The 18,893-nt window shown below is 39.7% G+C and overlaps 1 protein-coding gene across 4 annotated transcripts in view; it reads left to right on the top strand.

The window, feature by feature from the left end:
- LOC127843867 (centriolin-like) overlaps window positions 1-18,893 on the top strand; it is a 176,184-nt gene that overhangs the window by 76,420 nt on the left and 80,871 nt on the right. For all 4 annotated transcript variants that reach the window (XM_052373747.1, XM_052373744.1, XM_052373745.1 and 1 more), the window contains 5 exons: window positions 8,599-8,762; window positions 8,926-9,027; window positions 9,367-9,577; window positions 10,377-11,459; window positions 17,519-17,622. In XM_052373747.1, coding sequence (XP_052229707.1) covers window positions 8,599-8,762; window positions 8,926-9,027; window positions 9,367-9,577; window positions 10,377-11,459; window positions 17,519-17,622 — 1,664 coding nt within the window. The remainder of the gene's footprint in view (window positions 1-8,598; window positions 8,763-8,925; window positions 9,028-9,366; window positions 9,578-10,376; window positions 11,460-17,518; window positions 17,623-18,893) is intronic.

Raw genomic sequence — 18,893 nt, 5'->3', positions numbered from 1 at the left:
ACCTTTGAATGACCTTGACTCTCAAGTTCAAATTATTAAATTTTGGTAAAATTGCCATAACTTCTTTATTTATGATTAGATTTGATTGATACTTTGACAAAACTACTCTTACCTGACATTCCACAATAGACTCCACCCAAACTATCCCCCATGCCCCCTCCCCCCCCCCCCCCCAAAATCCCCTCCCCCCCCAATTTTTTATGTCCCCCACTATAGTAGTGGGGGACATATTGTTTTTGCCCTGTCTGTTGGTCTGTCTGTTGGTCTGTCTGTTTGCGCCAACTTTAACATTTTGCAATAACTTTTGCTATAATGAAGATAGCAACTTCATATTTGGCATGCATGTGTTTCTCATGGAGCTGCACATTTTGAGTGGTGAAAGGTCAAGGTCAAGGTCATCCTTCAAGGTCAGAGGTCAAATATATGTGGCCCAAATCGCTTATTTTATAAATACTTTTGCAATATTGAAGATAGCAACTTGATATTTGGCATGCATGTGCATCTCATGGAGCTGCACATTTTGAGTGGTGAAAGGTCAAGGTCAAGGTCATCCTTCAAAGTCAGAGGTCAAATATATGTGGCCCAAATTGCTTATTTTATGAATACTTTTGCAATATTGAAGATAGCAACTTGATATTTGGCATGCATGTGTATCTCATTGAGCTGCACATTTTGAGTGGTGAAAGGTCAAGGTTAAGGTCATCCTTCACAAGGTCAAGGTCATCCTTCAAGGTCAAACGTCATATAGGGGGACATTGTGTTTCACAAACACATCTTGTTTGTTTGTTTTTTGTTTTTTTTTAAAGATTAACTAATAAATGACCATCACACCCTCACACTATACCCCGCCCCAAACACCCCCCCCCCCCCCCCCCTCCCCCCCCCAAAAAAAAACAAACAAAAATTATTATTTTTTGAAACAGTTAAAAAACACAAATATTTATTTTTATTATTTTATTTTTGAAATACCGTGAAGAATCCCCCCCCCCCCCCCCCAACAACAACAAAAAAAATAATTTTTTTTAGCATTTTTTTTCATTTTTGGAAGATAATGTAATAAATGACCACACCCCCACACTATACACCCTCTCCACTCCACCCCTCCCTCATTTGTGATTGAAATTGAGATAGGTCCCTTCACCTTTAAAAAGAAAAATAGATGAGCGGTCTGCACCCGCAAGGCGGTGCTCTTGTTTATTGTTGTTTCAATCATTCTTTTTTTCTGCCAGGTAATCAGATTTGTTTTCTAAAATACAAATAGAAATGGAGTGAGCAATATGAAGACAACTGTGTATTATGTATTATGAATTTCTAAGCTTTGTCCATATTTATATAGTGCTTCCCATATCCTTATGAGAGCATATTTTCCCTGCATTTTACTTTCCTTCAAATTCAATTTTGATAGAGTTGAGTTTGAGTGGGTCTGAAATAAATTTCCCTGATGATCATTTACGTCCTTCTCGATGTCCTTCATTTTTTCCTTGTGCAGCTTCCCTATGGGGTGGACATGTGCTTTCTTGTAAGGTCATTTATGTACAATGATTTTTGATTGCCCTGTGATTGTCAATATATCATTTTTCATTTCTCCTTGAGATTTCATACACTTATGATCCAAATGTAATAGTACATGAAAGGCAGCTTCCTTTTAGGGTGGCCATGGCCATACTAGTTGATAAAACATGATAGGCAGCTTCCCTTTAGGGTGGACATTGCCCTACTAGTTGATGAAACATGATAAGCAGCTTCCCTTTAAGGTGGACATGGCCATACAAGTTGATGAAACGTGGTAGGCAGCTTCCCTTTAGGGTGGACATGGCCATACTAGTTGATGAAAAGTGATAGGTACCTTCCCTTTAGGGTGGACAAGGCAAAACTAGTTCATGAAATGTGATAGGCCGCTTCCCTTTAGGGTGGACATTGCCCTACTAGTTGATGAAACATGATAGGTAGCTCCCTTTTAGGGTGGACATGGCCAAACTAGTTGATGAAACATGATAGGCAGCTTCCCTTTAAGGTGGCCATGGCCATACTAGTTGATGAAACATGATAGGTAGCTTCCCTTTAGGGTGGACATTGCCCTACTAGTTGATGAAACGTGATAGGCAGTTTACCTTTAAGGTGGCCATGGCCATACTAGTTGATGAAACATGATAGGTAGCTTCCCTTTAGGGTGGACATGGCCATACTTGTTGATGAAACATGATAGGCAGCTTCCCTTTAAGGTGGCCATGGCCATACTAGTTGATGAAACATGATAGGTAGCTTCCCTTTAGGGTGGACATTGCCCTACTAGTTGATGAAACATGATAGGCAGCTTCCCTTTAGGGTGGACATATCCATACCAGTTGTTGAAACTTGATAGGCAGTTTCCCTTGAGGATGGACATGGCCATACTAGTTGATGAAACATGATAGGCAGCTTCCCTTTAGGGTGGACATTGCCCTACTAGTTGATGAAACATGATAGGCAGCTTCCCTTTAAGGTGGCCATGGCCATACTAGTTGATGAAACGTGATAGGTAGCTTCCCTTTAGGGTGGACATGGCCATGCTAGTTGATGAAACATGATAGGCAGCTTCCCTTTAAGGTGGCCATGGCCATACTAGTTGATGAAACATGATAGGTAGCTTCCCTTTAGGGTGGACATTGCCCTACTAGTTGATGAAACATGATAGGCAGCTTCCCTTTAGGGTGGACATATCCATACCAGTTGATGAAACGTGATAGGCAGTTTCCCTTGAGGATGGACATGGCCATACTAGTTGATGAAACATGATAGGTAGCTTCCCTTTAGGGGGTACATTGCCCTACTAGTTGATGAAACATGATAGGCAGCTTCCCTTTAAGGTGGCCATGGCCATACTAGTTGATGAAACATGATAGGTAGCTTCCCTTTAGGGTGGACATGGCCACACTAGTTGATGTAACATGATAGGTAGCTTCCCTTTAGGGTGGACATTGCCCTACTAGTTGATGAAACGTGATAGGCAGCTTCCCTTTAAGGTGGCCATGGCCATACTAGTTGATAAAACATGATAGGTAGCTTCCCTTTAGGGTGGACATGGCCATACTAGTTGATGAAACATGATAGGTAGCTTCCCTTTAAGGTGGCCATGACCATACTAGTTGATGAAACATGATAGGTAGCTTCTCTTTAGGGTGGACATTGCCCTACTAGTTGATGAAACATGATAGGCAGCTTTCCTTTAGGGTGGACATATCCATACCAGTTGATGAAACGTGATAGGCAGTTTCCCTATAGGGTGGACATTGCCCTACTAGTTGATGAAACATGATAGGTAGCTTCCCTTTAGGGTGGACATTGCCCTACTAGTTGATGAAACATGATAGGTAGCTTCCCTTAAGGATGGACATTGCCCTACCAGTTGATGAAACGTGATAGGCAGTTTCCCTTGAGGATGGATATGGCCCTACTAGTTGATGAAACATGATAGGCAGCTTCCCTTAGGGGTGGACATTTCCCTACTAGTTGATGAAACATGATAGGTAGCTTCCCTTTTGGGTGGCCATGGCCATACAGTTGATGAAACATGATATGTAGCTTCCCTTTATGGTGGACATGGCCATAGTAGTTGATGAAACTTGATAGGTAGCTTCCCTTTAGGGTGGACATGGCCATACCAGTTGATGAAACGTGATAGGTAGCTTCCCTTGAGGGTGGACATGGCCATACTAGTTGATGAAACATGATAGGTAGCTTCCCTTTAGGGTGGACATGGCCATACTAGTTGATGAAACATGATAGGTAGCTTCCCTTTAGAGTGGCCATGGCCATACAGTTGATGAAACATGATAGGCAGTTTCCCTATAGGGTGGACATTGCCCTACTAGTTGATGAAACATGATAGGTAGCTTCCCTTGAGGGTGGACATGGCCATGCTAGTTGATGAAACATGATAGGTAGCTTCCCTTTAGGGTGGACATGGCCATACTAGTTGATGAAACATGATAGGTAGCTTCCCTTTAGGGTGGACATTGCCCTACTAGTTGATGAAACATGATAGGTAGCTTCCCTTAAGGATGGACATTGCCCTACCAGTTGATGAAACGTGATAGGCAGTTTCCCTTGAGGATGGATATGGCCCTACTAGTTGATGAAACATGATAGGCAGCTTCCCTTTAGGGTGGACATTTCCCTACTAGTTGATGAAACATGATAGGTAGCTTCCCTTTTGGGTGGCCATGGCCATACAGTTGATGAAACATGATATGTAGCTTCCCTTTATGGTGGACATGGCCATAGTAGTTGATGAAACTTGATAGGTAGCTTCCCTTTAGGGTGGACATGGCCATACCAGTTGATGAAACGTGATAGGTAGCTTCCCTTGAGGGTGGACATGGCCATACTAGTTGATGAAACATGATAGGTAGCTTCCCTTTAGGGTGGACATGGCCATACTAGTTGATGAAACATGATAGGTAGCTTCCCTTTAGAGTGGCCATGGCCATACAGTTGATGAAACATGATAGGCAGTTTCCCTATAGGGTGGACATTGCCCTACTAGTTGATGAAACATGATAGGTAGCTTCCCTTTAGGGTGGACATTGCCTTACTAGTTAATGAAACATGATAGGTGGCTTCCTTTTAGGGTGGACATGGCCATACCAGTTGATGAGACGTGATAGGTAGCTTCCCTTGAGGGTGGACATGGCCATGCTAGTTGATGAAACATGATAGGTAGCTTCCCTTTAGGGTGGACATGGCCATACTAGTTGATGAAACATGATAGGTAGCTTCCCTTTAGGGTGGACATGGCCATACCAGTTGATGAAACATGATAGGTAGCTTCCCTTTAGAGTGACCATGGCTATACTAGTTGATGAAACATGATAGGTAGCTTCCCTTTAGGGTGGACATGGCCATACTAGTTGATGAAACATGATAGGTAGCTTCCTTTTAGAGTGGCCATGGCCATACTAGTTGATGAAACGTGATAGGCAGTTTCCCTTGAGGATGGACTTGGCCATACTAGTTGATGAAACATGATAGGTAGCTTCCCTTTAGGGTGGACATTGCCCTACTAGTTGATGAAACATGATAGGCAGCTTCCCTTTAAGGTGGCCATGGCCATACTAGTTGATGAAACATGATAGGTAGCTTCCCTTTAGGGTGGACATGGCCACACTAGTTGATGTAACATGATAGGTAGCTTCCCTTTAGGGTGGACATTGCCCTACTAGTTGATGAAACGTGATAGGCAGCTTCCCTTTAAGGTGGCCATGGCCATACTAGTTGATGAAACATGATAGGTAGCTTCCCTTTAGGGTGGACATGGCCATACTAGTTGATGAAACATGATAGGTAGCTTCCCTTTAAGGTGGCCATGACCATACTAGTTGATGAAACAAGATAGGTAGCTTCTCTTTAGGGTGGACATTGCCCTACTAGTTGATGAAACATGATAGGCAGCTTTCCTTTAGGGTGGACATATCCATACCAGTTGATGAAACGTGATAGGCAGTTTCCCTATAGGGTGGACATTGCCCTACTAGTTGATGAAACATGATAGGTAGCTTCCCTTTAGGGTGGACATTGCCCTACTAGTTGATGAAACATGATAGGTAGCTTCCCTTAAGGATGGACATTGCCCTACCAGTTGATGAAACGTGATAGGCAGTTTCCCTTGAGGATGGATATGGCCATACTAGTTGATGAAACATGATAGGCAGCTTCCCTTTAAGGTGGCCATGGCCATACTAGTTGATGAAACATGATAGGTAGCTTCCATTTAGGGTGGACATGGCCACACTAGTTGATGTAACATGATAGGTAGCTTCCCTTTAGGGTGGACATTGCCCTACTAGTTGATGAAACGTGATAGGCAGCTTCCCTTTAAGGTGGCCATGGCCATACTAGTTGATGGAACATGATAGGTAGCTTCCCTTTAGGGTGGACATGGCCATACTAGTTGATGAAACATGATAGGTAGCTTCCCTTCAAGGTGGCCATGACCATACTAGTTGATGAAACATGATAGGTAGCTTCTCTTTAGGGTGGACATTGCCCTACTAGTTGATGAAACATGATAGGCAGCTTTCCTTTAGGGTGGACATATCCATACCAGTTGATGACAATGATAGGCAGTTTCCCTATAGGGTGGACATTGCCATACTAGTTGATGAAACATGATAGGTAGCTTCCCTTTAGGGTGGACATTGCCCTACTAGTTGATGAAACATGATAGGTAGCTTCCCTTAAGGATGGACATTGCCCTACCAGTTGATGAAACGTGATAGGCAGTTTCCCTTGAGGATGGATATGGCCCTACTAGTTGATGAAACATGATAGGCAGCTTCCCTTTAGGGTGGACATTTCCCTACTAGTTGATGAAACATGATAGGTAGCTTCCCTTTTGGGTGGCCATGGCCATACAGTTGATGAAACATGATATGTAGCTTCCCTTTATGGTGGACATGGCCATAGTAGTTGATGAAACTTGATAGGTAGCTTCCCTTTAGGGTGGACATGGCCATACCAGTTGATGAAACGTGATAGGTAGCTTCCCTTGAGGGTGGACATGGCCATACTAGTTGATGAAACATGATAGGTAGCTTCCCTTTAGGGTGGACATGGCCATACTAGTTGATGAAACATGATAGGTAGCTTCCCTTTAGAGTGGCCATGGCCATACAGTTGATGAAACATGATAGGCAGTTTCCCTATAGGGTGGACATTGCCCTACTAGTTGATGAAACATGATAGGTAGCTTCCCTTTAGGGTGGACATTGCCTTACTAGTTGATGAAACATGATAGGTAGCTTCCTTTTAGGGTGGACATGGCCATACCAGTTGATGAAACGTGATAGGTAGCTTCCCTTGAGGGTGGACATGGCCATGCTAGTTGATGAAACATGATAGGTAGCTTCCCTTTAGGGTGGACATGGCCATACTAGTTGATGAAACATGATAGGTAGCTTCCCTTTAGGGTGGACATGGCCATACCAGTTGATGAAACATGATAGGTAGCTTCCCTTTAGAGTGACCATGGCTATACTAGTTGATGAAACATGATAGGTAGCTTCCCTTTAGGGTGGACATGGCCATACTAGTTGATGAAACATGATAGGTAGCTTCCTTTTAGAGTGGCCATGGCCATACTAGTTGATGAAACGTGATAGGCAGCTTCCTTTTAGGGTGGACACCTAGGCTAGTTGATGAAAAGTGATAGGCAGCTCCCCTTTAGGGTGGCATTGCCATAGTAGTCACCTTAAGCCAGTCCAATTAATATGTCAGGAGTTATTGCCCTTTGATTATAAAAATGTAATTTTTTGAAGGATTGTTTGTTTCCATAAGAGCTCTCAGACACTTTAAATATCAATTTAATGACACTTGTTATGCAGCATATTTATAGGGTGGGCATAAACACTCTTTGTCAGGTTGTTTGGGTCCAATAATTTTTCAGGGAGTTCTTGATTATTATTATTTAACTTCATGTTTCTACTCATCATGTCAGACACTAATGATCTGATTTGGATTAAACTTTGTTTTCAGGATATTTTTAGGGTGGATGTATGTATCCCTGTCAGATTGTTCTGGTCTAAACAATTGTATGGAGTTATGGCCAGTTGATTATTAAACTGCCACTTTTTGTTTCTGTGCCTCATCTCAGACACTAATGATCTGAATGTGATGTAGCTTGATATGCAGCATCCATTATGGCTGGACATAGGCATCCTTGTTAGGTCATTCCAGTCTCATGATATTTCAGGGAGAAATTGATTTTTGATTAGTAATATTTCACTTTTTGTTTGCACGCAGAATGTCAGACTTTAATGATCAAAATTTTATAAAACTTTATAGGTATCTTCCCTATAGGTTTGATATGCGCATCCTATTCAGGTGGTTTGAGTCAAATGATTTTTCAGGGTTCAATTGCCTAATGATTATAAATATGTAATTTTCTCAAAATATTGTTTGTTTCTGCTTTAGATCTCAGGAAATGATCAGAATTTGATGAAAGTTTATATGCACTTTCCTTTAAGGGTGGGCATGAGGACTTTGTCAGGTATTTCCGCTGCATTGATTTTTCAGGGAGGTATAGATATGCAGCATCCTAAATTGGAGACCAAGGAAACGCACTCGAGAGAGTTTAAAATAAGCCTAAGGCTTTTGATACAATCGAGCTGAAATAAATAGATTTAAACTTATTTGGTCGACATGCACATATTTTAGGATGTACTGCTGAGGGAGCCCTGTGATTTGTAATAAAATATTGTCTAATGTCTCTTATGTTCAAGTGAGTTGTTGCCCTGTCATAATAATACTAAAGCGCATCATTAGGGAGCACCCATAAGTTTCTCTGATATTCTTGTGTTTTCATGAAGGAATGGTTCAAGTGTCTTCATACAGTACATTCATGCTATATTATGTTGGTGCAGTGATGTGTGCAGGCACAGTGTGTTCATACAGTACGTTCATGCTATATAATGTTGTTGCCATGGTGATGTGTGCAGGCACAGCGGCTGATACAATACATTCATGCTTTATAATGTTGTTGCCATGGTGATGTGTGCAGGCACAGCGGCTGATACAGTACATTCATGCTATATAATGTTGTTGTCATGGTGATGTGTGCAGGCACAGCGGCTGCAGACGAGGAGCTGTGGAGACTTAGACAAGAAGTGAACAACCTGAAGGAGACGCTGGCAATGCAGTCTGCATACGTGCAGACCATGCCTCCACCATCACGGCCTGCTGGTGTGCAGGCCAGCACGGGCACCGGCACTCAGTACTACCTCACTGTAAGTACATGCTGGGGATGTGCTCTATGTTCTCCAATGCTTGTAATCCATTTTGTTTTGATATTTTTGACAGCAGACAGATAATTTTGCATCTATTCTCATTGTTGGATTGTGTTTCGTGAGTTGTACAGTTCTTTTTTTGATGTGCTACTGTTTTGCCCAGGATCATGGGACTGCAGCCGGCCCAACGTATCGTCCTCTCCTGTCCCAGTATCGAGACCAGCAGATGTCCCTGGTCCCCCCAGCACCGGGCATGAACACCATGGTATGATACAGCAAAGAGCCATGTTAAATAGTTTGCGCAATATTACATCTTCAATGGAGCCTTATTTTTGGAAAACTGGGCTCAATGCATGTGTGTAAAGTGTAATTCCAGTTTAGTATGTGCAGTCTGCACAGGCAAAGCAGGGACAACATTTCTGTCTAAACTTTTTTTTCCTTAGAAGAGACTTCTTTAAACAAAAAAAATGACTCTTAATGCACATGCATTAATCCCAGTGTTCCCAGAATGTGGCTCAATGTATAGATATTAGAGGTATAAGGGTTGTATTTGAATGATGGAATATGTGCAAATATATGTTTCTGACCTATGATTGTATTCCAGGGTACAAGCTATGCCCCACCTGGGTTTGCGCGCCCTCGGAGCATGGGTGTGGGGTCAGCAGTTGGACCCGTTGGGGGCCAGGCGGGCTCGCCAAACCTGGGCCCTGCAGCTAGTGGAGCTGACCAACGGGAGGTATTGACACCACCGGGTGGTCAACCAGCTGGGAGGTCACGACCCAGTCCGTCTCCTCTCAAACGCCACGCTGACAGGGGTAGGTGTGCACTTGGGCTGAAGTGGGGAATAGTAGCTAGGCTAGCAAATATTGATGTGCCTTTCTCATATGCAGTTTTTATAAACGCACTTTCACTTCAATAAAAACTTATCAGTGTTAGTTCTGTAAATGTACACAAACCAGAATTGTTCCTTTTGATAACATTTTAATCATGCTATTTTGATGCCTTGTCAAGTGTAAATACTTATGGTATTTCATGAATCCAATTAAGTATAAAATATGAAACGTACATGACTACTTAAACAGTCTTTTGACCTTTAATGCATTTATATCATACAATTTTGCTACTTCTTACCAACTATTGCCTGTGATTTTAAAGCCAATATATAATATTTTCATTGTACTATTTAACTGAACTTGCGATTGTCCCATTAATAAAACAAATCTGTAATACGAAATGTTCTCAAGGAATAACCCCTTTACAAAAACAAAATGCACAGCCTACATGAGTGTTCACAAATAATGTTGCTCACAAGAGACATATATTTGCATGTTTTTTGTGTTTTTTTTTTTAATGAAGGTCAAAGTGTTAGCCAATTCTTGTGACTAATGAAGTTGTTATTATATGAGACATCCGACTTATAGTTCAATTTACCATTCTATTTTTTATAAAGCATAATGCAAAAATGAGTCTGAATTTTTTTTAAACATTAATCTGACTGTTTGCTATTTGCAGTTCTGTGAGTGGTTTTAAATAAATGCATGCCTTACATGACCAAAGGCTGGTTTATAGCACAGAGTGGTTTGATAGTTGCCGTGGTAACCTTGTTTTTGCCAGGTGCAGACGCCGAGTGTGACAACCACTCTGATAGGACACGCAGCAGTCGGCATAGAGACCGTGGCCGTCAGAAGGAGCGCCGCAGTGGCAGGCAGGAGCAGAAGAAGGAGCGACGGGCAAGGTCTGCAGACTCGGAGCACACTGGCGAAATGGAGCCCATACACAGGCCCTCCGCCCTCAGACCACAGATGGCCAGCGGACCCATCAATATGTATTCCACCCCTGAGGGGCCAGTGTACCCTGTTGGAGGGTACCCACTGGAAGGGCAGGCCTATGGACTTGGAACAGGACAGATGGGGGCAGGACAACTACAAGCTGCAGGTCTGCCACCACAGTTTGCTCCTCTAGGTGGCACATACACCACTGGGTACATGGCCTCTCCCCAGGTATCACCAATCAGGGGCTATGCTGGGAACCAAACAACTGTGATGCAGCCAGCAGGGGCCCCACAGTCAAGCATTCTCAAGCATCCTGGTATTCAGCAAACTAGTGGACCCCCTGGAACCAGGCCTCAAGGATACATAATACCACCCGGGTACACTATACCTCCCCCACCTCAGGGTGTTTCCATGGGAACCAGTGTATCTGGATATGGCCAGTCATCAGGATATGCAACAGGGGCCACCCAGACTCCTGGCTATGGCTCCACTCAGACTCCTGGGCAGGCAGCGTCAGGTATGGCACCAGGCTTTGCACCCTTGCCAACGCATCCCCATGGCCCATCTGTTGCTCTGGGTAACACCCCTGGTGTGCAGCCTGGAGGAGGATCAGCTTTCACTGCCCCAGCACAGGCAGTGGCATACAACTCTGGACGGGTTTTTCTGCCAGCGTACCCAACCTCTCCATCTAGGCCAGCAGGTCGTGTCTACTACAGCAAGGGCAGTGGTGGTGGTGGTGGAGGTGGTGGTGGAGGGGGCCCTCCCTATGGCCCAGGAACAGGCTACGAGGGGTGGGGCAGGGAGCGCTCCCCAGACCAGAGTGTTCGCTTCCTGCCCATGGAGCCCCTTGCACAGGGCACACCCATAGCAGGGCACAGCATGCCTAGGACAGGGGCAGGAGCTGCACTCATACCCAGCCCCATCAGTAAGTCACTCCATGCAGCACTTCTTACTATAGCTATACAGATTATTACTAGATAACATTACAATTGGGATGCAACAGGTTCACCAGTTTACCTACTTAATGATCAGTTAACCAGTTACATCGTCTAGTTAAAGTTAAGTGCATTTTTTCATGGATCACGTAAAATTCATTTGGTAAGTTTGACGCACTGTCAATTTACACTATTGCCCACTTTAAACAACCGGCCGCGTTGATGAGTAAATAATGTGTCAATAATGAAAGCAATAAACATATACCTTGGTTATTACAGACAAGAACATGTTTTGATAATTGGAATTGTTTTATCTGTGAAAACTTAACTTAAAAATTGTATGAAATTTACGCTATTAGAGGTTTCTTCAAAGATCCGTTTATCAAAAATACACAATATTTATTGTCTTTATTTGGCTATGGATTTCAATTAAATATTCATGAATGCCAGGCCAAATATATGGTATCATATATTTCAATTCTTATAGAACTATTCATAAAATAATTTATCTATATTCAAACATAAGAAATGGATAAAAAAAACGAACATATCAGACATTTACTACAAATTGCATTGACATACAACATATATGATATACAATAGGCCTTCATCTTTGTAGAGACTAAGAACATGTAAATACAAGACAATATATTAAATTTTCGATTTTTGCCAGTTAACCGTTTAATAAACTGCTTACTATAATGGGTAAACTGGTTAATGCTTTAGTAATCTACTGCATCCCTACATAAAACATTTTATTCATGCAGATTTTGAGTTGTGTTGTTACTCAAAATAATACATGATTAACATTCCAACAGTAACTCTGATAGTTTTTGCTTGTTATTATATATATAAAACATTAATTACTGCAAAGTTTCTGGCTACCCTCTATTTTTGGCCTAAATAAATATTTTAAGCAACTTTAACATTTAGAAACCCATATTTTCGCCTTTGATTTATGACTTTTAATGTTTAGACAGTGCATTTTATCAGAATTCTGGGTTTATTTGGTGACACATTGCACATGACAATCAAGGCAGATGAATGCGAGGAGTTAGTGGACCGTTACGTTTTTGGTAAATTGGCATGTGGTTACAGAATGCCAAATTACTAAAATAACAGTAGACAATTGTTTCAACCAATAATTGCAAGATTGTGCTGGTTAAATTATTGTAGTTAGATAATAATAAACTCACATTTTTTGCTGTAAATGATTAACTGGAAGGTGCCTGGCAGGATTTTGGTCACATATGCACAAACGAAGAGAAGAGAAAATTTTTAGCATTTTTATCAGGCACTTACTTATTTGCCACAACACAGTATGTACCAAACAACACTGTTAGAGGCAAAAATAAGTGTGGTTGAGACATGTGTCATTAATTTATGTGCCTATGTTACATGCTTACACCAGAACAAAATATGATTGTTTAGAGCCTGCATTTCTATTACATTATCACAATTTATGAATGAAGCTGACTTTCAACTTGGAATCTGCATATTTGTATTTTTATGTACCTGATAAAAATGTGTTTTCTCTAAATATTGGTTGGATCATTGTTAGACTATATGGATGACTCTGTTGAATTAAGTTAGCAAATATTTTATGTTCCATGCATCAATAATGTAATAACTTCTTTGATGTGCTAGTTTTATGCTAGAACAATTGATTATCAATAGGTACAGAAGAAAGAGGAAAATGAATGAATGCATGTCATTTACACTAATTTCATTAAAGTTTCTGGATATTATCTGAAGGCATTTAATAAAGTGTATTCAAGCAGAGTTCACTTTTTGGAAATGTGAAATCTAATGTTAAAACAGTTTTTAAACAGTTCAGTGTTTATATTTTGATTTCAATGTTCAATATACTATTTTAATAAAAAAAGATAGATCATCATTTCTAAAACTATATTATTTTGTTGTTGCAAAAATAAATACCAATATTTTTTATAGTAAAAAGCATATGTTGTCCAACCTGCACAAAACTGTGTATAAACAACATATGTGGGACCATACACAACTGTGTATAAACAACATATGTGGGACCATACAAAACTGTGTATAAACAACATATGTGGGACCATACACAACTGTATATAAACAACATATGTGGGACCATACAAAACTGTGTATAAACAACATATGTGGGACCATACAAAACTGTGTATAAACAACATATGTTGGACTATACAAAACTGTGTATAAACAACATATGTGGGACCATACAAAACTGTGTATAAACAACATATGTGGGACCATACAAAACTGTGTATAAACAACATATGTGGGACCATACAAAACTGTGTATAAACAACATATGTGGGACCATACAAAACTGTGTATAAACAACATATGTGGGACCATACAAAACTGTGTATAAACAACATATGTGGGACCATACACAACTGTGTATAAACAACATATGTGGGACCATACAAAACTGTGTATAAACAACATATGTGCAGTGCTCCAGCTAGGATTTGAAAAGGGCAGGGGGGCTTTTTTGTCAAAAGGGCACTTTCGACGCGCAGTATTTTGTCAAAGGGCACTTTCGACGCGCAGTATTTTGTGAAAAGGACACGTTCGAGCGCACGGGTGTTTCTGAAATGCTTCCTATTGCATGTTAATTTATATGTTATAAATAATTGTATTATTCCCATTATTATTAAACCATTCAAATATAATGTCTGCAATGAGGATTAAACTAATTACAATGTAATAAGAGATTTATGGGGGGGGGGGGGGGGCAGGGCGCGGCGCCCTTCGATTTAGGCCTAGCTGGAGCACTGATATGTGGGACCATACAAAACTGTATACAAACAACATATGTGGGACCATACAAAACTGTGTATAAACAACATATGTGGGACCATACAAAACTGTGTATAAACAACATATGTGGGACCATACAAAACTGTGTATAAACAACATATGTGGGACCATACACAACTGTGTATAAACAACATATGTGGGACCATACAAAACTGTGTATAAACAACATATGTGCAGTGCTCCAGCTAGGATTTGAAAAGGGCAGGGGGGCTTTTTTGTCAAAAGGGCAGTATTTTGTCAAAGGGCACTTTCGACGCGCAGTATTTTGTGAAAAGGGCAAAACTAATTACAATGTAATAAGAGATTTATGGGGGGGGGGGCAGGGCGCGGCGCCCTTCGATTTAGGCCTAGCTGGGGCACTGATATGTGGGACCATACAAAACTGTGTATAAACAACATATGTGGGACCATACAAAACTGTGTATAAACAACATATGTGGGACCATACAAAACTTTGTATAAACAACATATGTGGGACCATACAAAACTGTGTATAAACAACATATGTGGGACCATAGAGCTTCAGTCTGGGCATCCGGAAGCACATTATGTATAAGTTGTTAGCACAGTTTAATAAAGTGTTAAAAGTGATGCCTTTTGGGAATAAGCAGCTCATGATTAAATAATATCTTAGATTTTGTATAGGCTTGATCATTACTTTATGGGCTATATTAATTATTGGTGATCAACTTAGTTAATAAGATCTTTTCATCAGATGATAGTGTTTAAATGCAATCTTTAGTCAATCTTTATGCAGTTTTATAAAGCTTTATAAATAATACCTGTATAAAGTTAATAATGGTTAGCTTAATGGGTTATGCTGAGCTATTGACTTGACTCCATGGTCCGCTTATATTGGACTGGTTGAATTCATCTTTGTATTGATTATAGAGGGGAGCAATAAACCCAATAAACGCCTTTTGAAATGGGTACAACAATTTAGGCAATGTTTATAAATGATTGGTGGGTTATCAGCAAACAGTTTGGAGTTAATGAATGCATGTTGTGCTGATTGTATGTGAATTTATTATACGTTATTGTATACTTTGGGTGTCTACAAATAATCTAGAGAGATTGTTCTTCAAGAGTGATAAGGGTTAAATCTGATATATGTGTGAATAAAGTTTGTCTTGATTGGAGTTGTTAAGCTGTGTGTAAATTAAACAAGCCTGTCAAGATTAACTCGGCCTGTTGGCTGAATGGCCCAGTGTGCCCAAGGGATTAATAGTTGACATGTAGATGCAAGTTCATAGCCTGTTAGAAGTGGGACAATATTTGGATAATTATTGCATTTTATGTGAATGGCTTTTTCTGTTGATCTTTAAAATTAGATTGGAATTTTGTCGGTTTGTGTGTTTATAGAAATATTCAAATTAAAACAGATTTCAAAGTGTGGATTTCTAAGAAGTTTTGATATGTTTATGTTTAGTTTTTTGAAAGCTTATAAATGACATTGTTGCTTAGAAAACACTTCAAGAGGTACATGTTGACTGCACTACTTTGGATAATAAAGTAGATATTATGCTCTGTAATTGAAGTGTGAAAGTAAAATAACCCATGTGGAATTAGCAGAAAGTTTTAGGTATGGCATTTCTTTGTATTTATTAACTACATTATTAGATTTATAGTCTAAAAGTATGGCTGATAGTTTAGTTTTATATACTGGGTCTCATGAGGATTTTGATTGATCTGCTTTTAGTTTTAGGATACATAATTAGACTTGTTTGGGTACATAATTGAGGTCCTATGTTAAAGACTGAAGTGTTCACATAATTGTTTTTGTAAAAGTGCATGTGCTTTAAATTAAGTACAGTGTGTAGCTAAAAGTGGGCGTTATATAATATATTAGACAATTGACAGTGGTCTATGTTGCTGGTTCAATATCCTTAATGTTTTAATTGTAATTGGTTTGACATGTGTTCTGAGAGATAATAAAGAAATGTTTTAGTAACTTGTAAGAAGCCATGGGAGTTCTTTGATTTGAACTTCTGGTTGGATTTAGTCACAGTGCAGACACAGGCTTGTCACATGATGTGTTAAGCCTTGTTCTGGGAAAACTAGGCTTAATGCATGTGCATAAAGTGTTGTACCAGATTAGCCTGTGCAGTCGGCACAGGCAAATCAGGGATGACACTTTTGGCAAGACTGGATTTTTGTTTAGAAAAGACTTCCTTTTAAGAAAAATTCCATAAAAACGGAAAGTGTTGTTTGAGGTCATGTATATAAGTATGACATTATGTCATAGACAAATGTTGGAGACATGTGCTGGATAGAAACGTTTCCTGACCTTCCCCAAGCATTCATGAGTAATTGTTTCTGTAAAAAGATAGTTGTCTCATTAAAACTTTATAGAAGTTCACTTGTTTCTAATCACTCCTATTGAGTTATAAAAAAACGGCCATTTAAATGGGACAATACCACATACTTTATTAACCTCTTATATCAGTTCAGTATAGTAATAATTTTTCAGATCAGTTCACTGAGAAGTTTTAAATGTTAAGCATATAATTATATCAAGACACTCTTGACATGACATGAAGAGGCTTATACAACTGAACAAGGGTTTAGTCCCCTAAGGCATGTTGAAGTCTTTCCAATTGTATTTCTGGGCATTCAAGTTTGTTTTGAAAGGCGTGGATAAGATTTTATATCACCAAAAGTGTACATTATACGGTGAAGAATTTCATTCCACTTGCATAATGAGAGGTCTCTGCAGCATAAACCACATACACATTTCAACAGTTTAAGATCATCTGGAGATTTAGAAATCTCATTGAATTGATAAAAAAATATTCATGCTTGGAAAACATGGTTTAATGCATGTGCTTAAAGTATCAGCCTAGATTAGACTGTGAAGTCTGCACAGGCTTATCAGGGATGACACTTTCCCTTTTTGGGAATTTTTGTTTAAAGGAATTGTTTTATTTGCAAAAATCCAATTGAGACGTAACGTGTCATCCCTGATAAGCCTGTGCAGACTGCACACTTAACACACATGCATTAAGCCCAGTTTTTCCAGAGCAAGGCTCATATATATTGTCAGGGTGTCAAAAAATAAGATGTTCACTCCGGACATTAGCTTATATTGTAAGTAGTCCAGGGTAGGCCAACAGTGCTATTGACTGCGTCTGCTGTTGTTATTGTGTGGAGCCTGTAGCGCGAAACCAGTCTCTGCATACAATGAATATTGACTGCATCTGTTGTTGTTGTTGTGTAGGGCCTGTAGCGCGAGATCAGTCTCCACGCAGGATGGCACAGACTGGGACTGCAGGAGGGGACGATACCTACCTGTTCTGCAATGTTCCTGAACACCATGACTTGGTACGCAGCCACTGTGATATCTTTAAACCATGAAAAAGCCTTTGGGGGTTGGAAAAATGCATGTTTGTAGTGTTGTCCCAGATTAGCCTGTGCAGTCTGCACAGGCTAAATAAGGTCAACACTTTCTGCTTTTCATTCAAACAAAGTCTCTTCTGAAGGAAAATTGTGGCATTATGCCCAGTTTTCCCAGAAAGAGTCTCAAATGTTCATGGGATCTTTGAATTATTTGAAGCAGTTATAAACATTACCTGCACATCATGACATGGAATATAGGCAGAGAGGGATTTATCAAGCGTTATAACTCGATTACTGAGTTGCTTAAGTGGTGTATGCTGATCAAAAGATACAAAGAAAACATTTTTTTTTCAGATTTTATTTAATGACTTATACTGTTAAAAGCGGTGGACATCGTATAGTTATATAATATCCTGAAATCTTGAATATCTCAAACTAAATCTGAATCGTACAAATTTCAACATGTTTATGTATAATATAAGCTTTATATAAGGTAAAAACTTGAGGGTATCATTATATTTTGATGGTTCAATATTTGTTCGATTTCAAAGCCAATAATCTGATGAAGCAGAAGCGGATCTAGTCAACAAACTAAGTCTTGGACAAATATATGCATGCTTATAAGGATCATAAATTTAGATTTTATTGCATTTGTAACATTTGATTGGTGTCTTTATCTGAAATATCGACATAACATTGAAACTCTGTGTTTACTTTACACCATATAAGTGTTCTTATTTCATATAGCAGGTTGTACATTTTCCAAATAGGATTTCGAAGGATATTTTATGATGGTTTAAAAGTTGATATGATGCAACCACTTCCACAGGTTTAAGAATAATGATCATCAAGAAGCAAATCATCATATATTTGTATTCATGCTTTAAGCAATCTTAACAGACATTTTTCAAATCCATTTCACTCAATAGAACAGGGACTGTTACATTAATCACAGTGAATACGATATGGATATGCGACCTGACCAATCCTGTCCCATTCTGCTCACTCAGACATAGTGCTTAATACATTTAGATTACTTGATAAACTGGTAATTGATTGAAGTGTCATGTTGAAGTTTGTTTAATTAATTATTACCACAGATAAGCTATGCATTATGCATAAGTTACTATTTATGGCATTTTATGAATACAGTAATTGGAGTCCATGGATAAACTTATCCTATTTTTCAGGCCATTGCAAATACATTTGATAATAAACGTTTGTCAATGGCTTTAATTTAACTTTTAGCAAGTGTA

Source organism: Dreissena polymorpha, chromosome 9 (assembly GCF_020536995.1).
Source record: "Dreissena polymorpha isolate Duluth1 chromosome 9, UMN_Dpol_1.0, whole genome shotgun sequence".
In the NCBI taxonomy this organism is placed as follows: domain Eukaryota; kingdom Metazoa; phylum Mollusca; class Bivalvia; order Myida; family Dreissenidae; genus Dreissena; species Dreissena polymorpha.
This window is presented reverse-complemented; position numbering and strand designations above follow the sequence as displayed.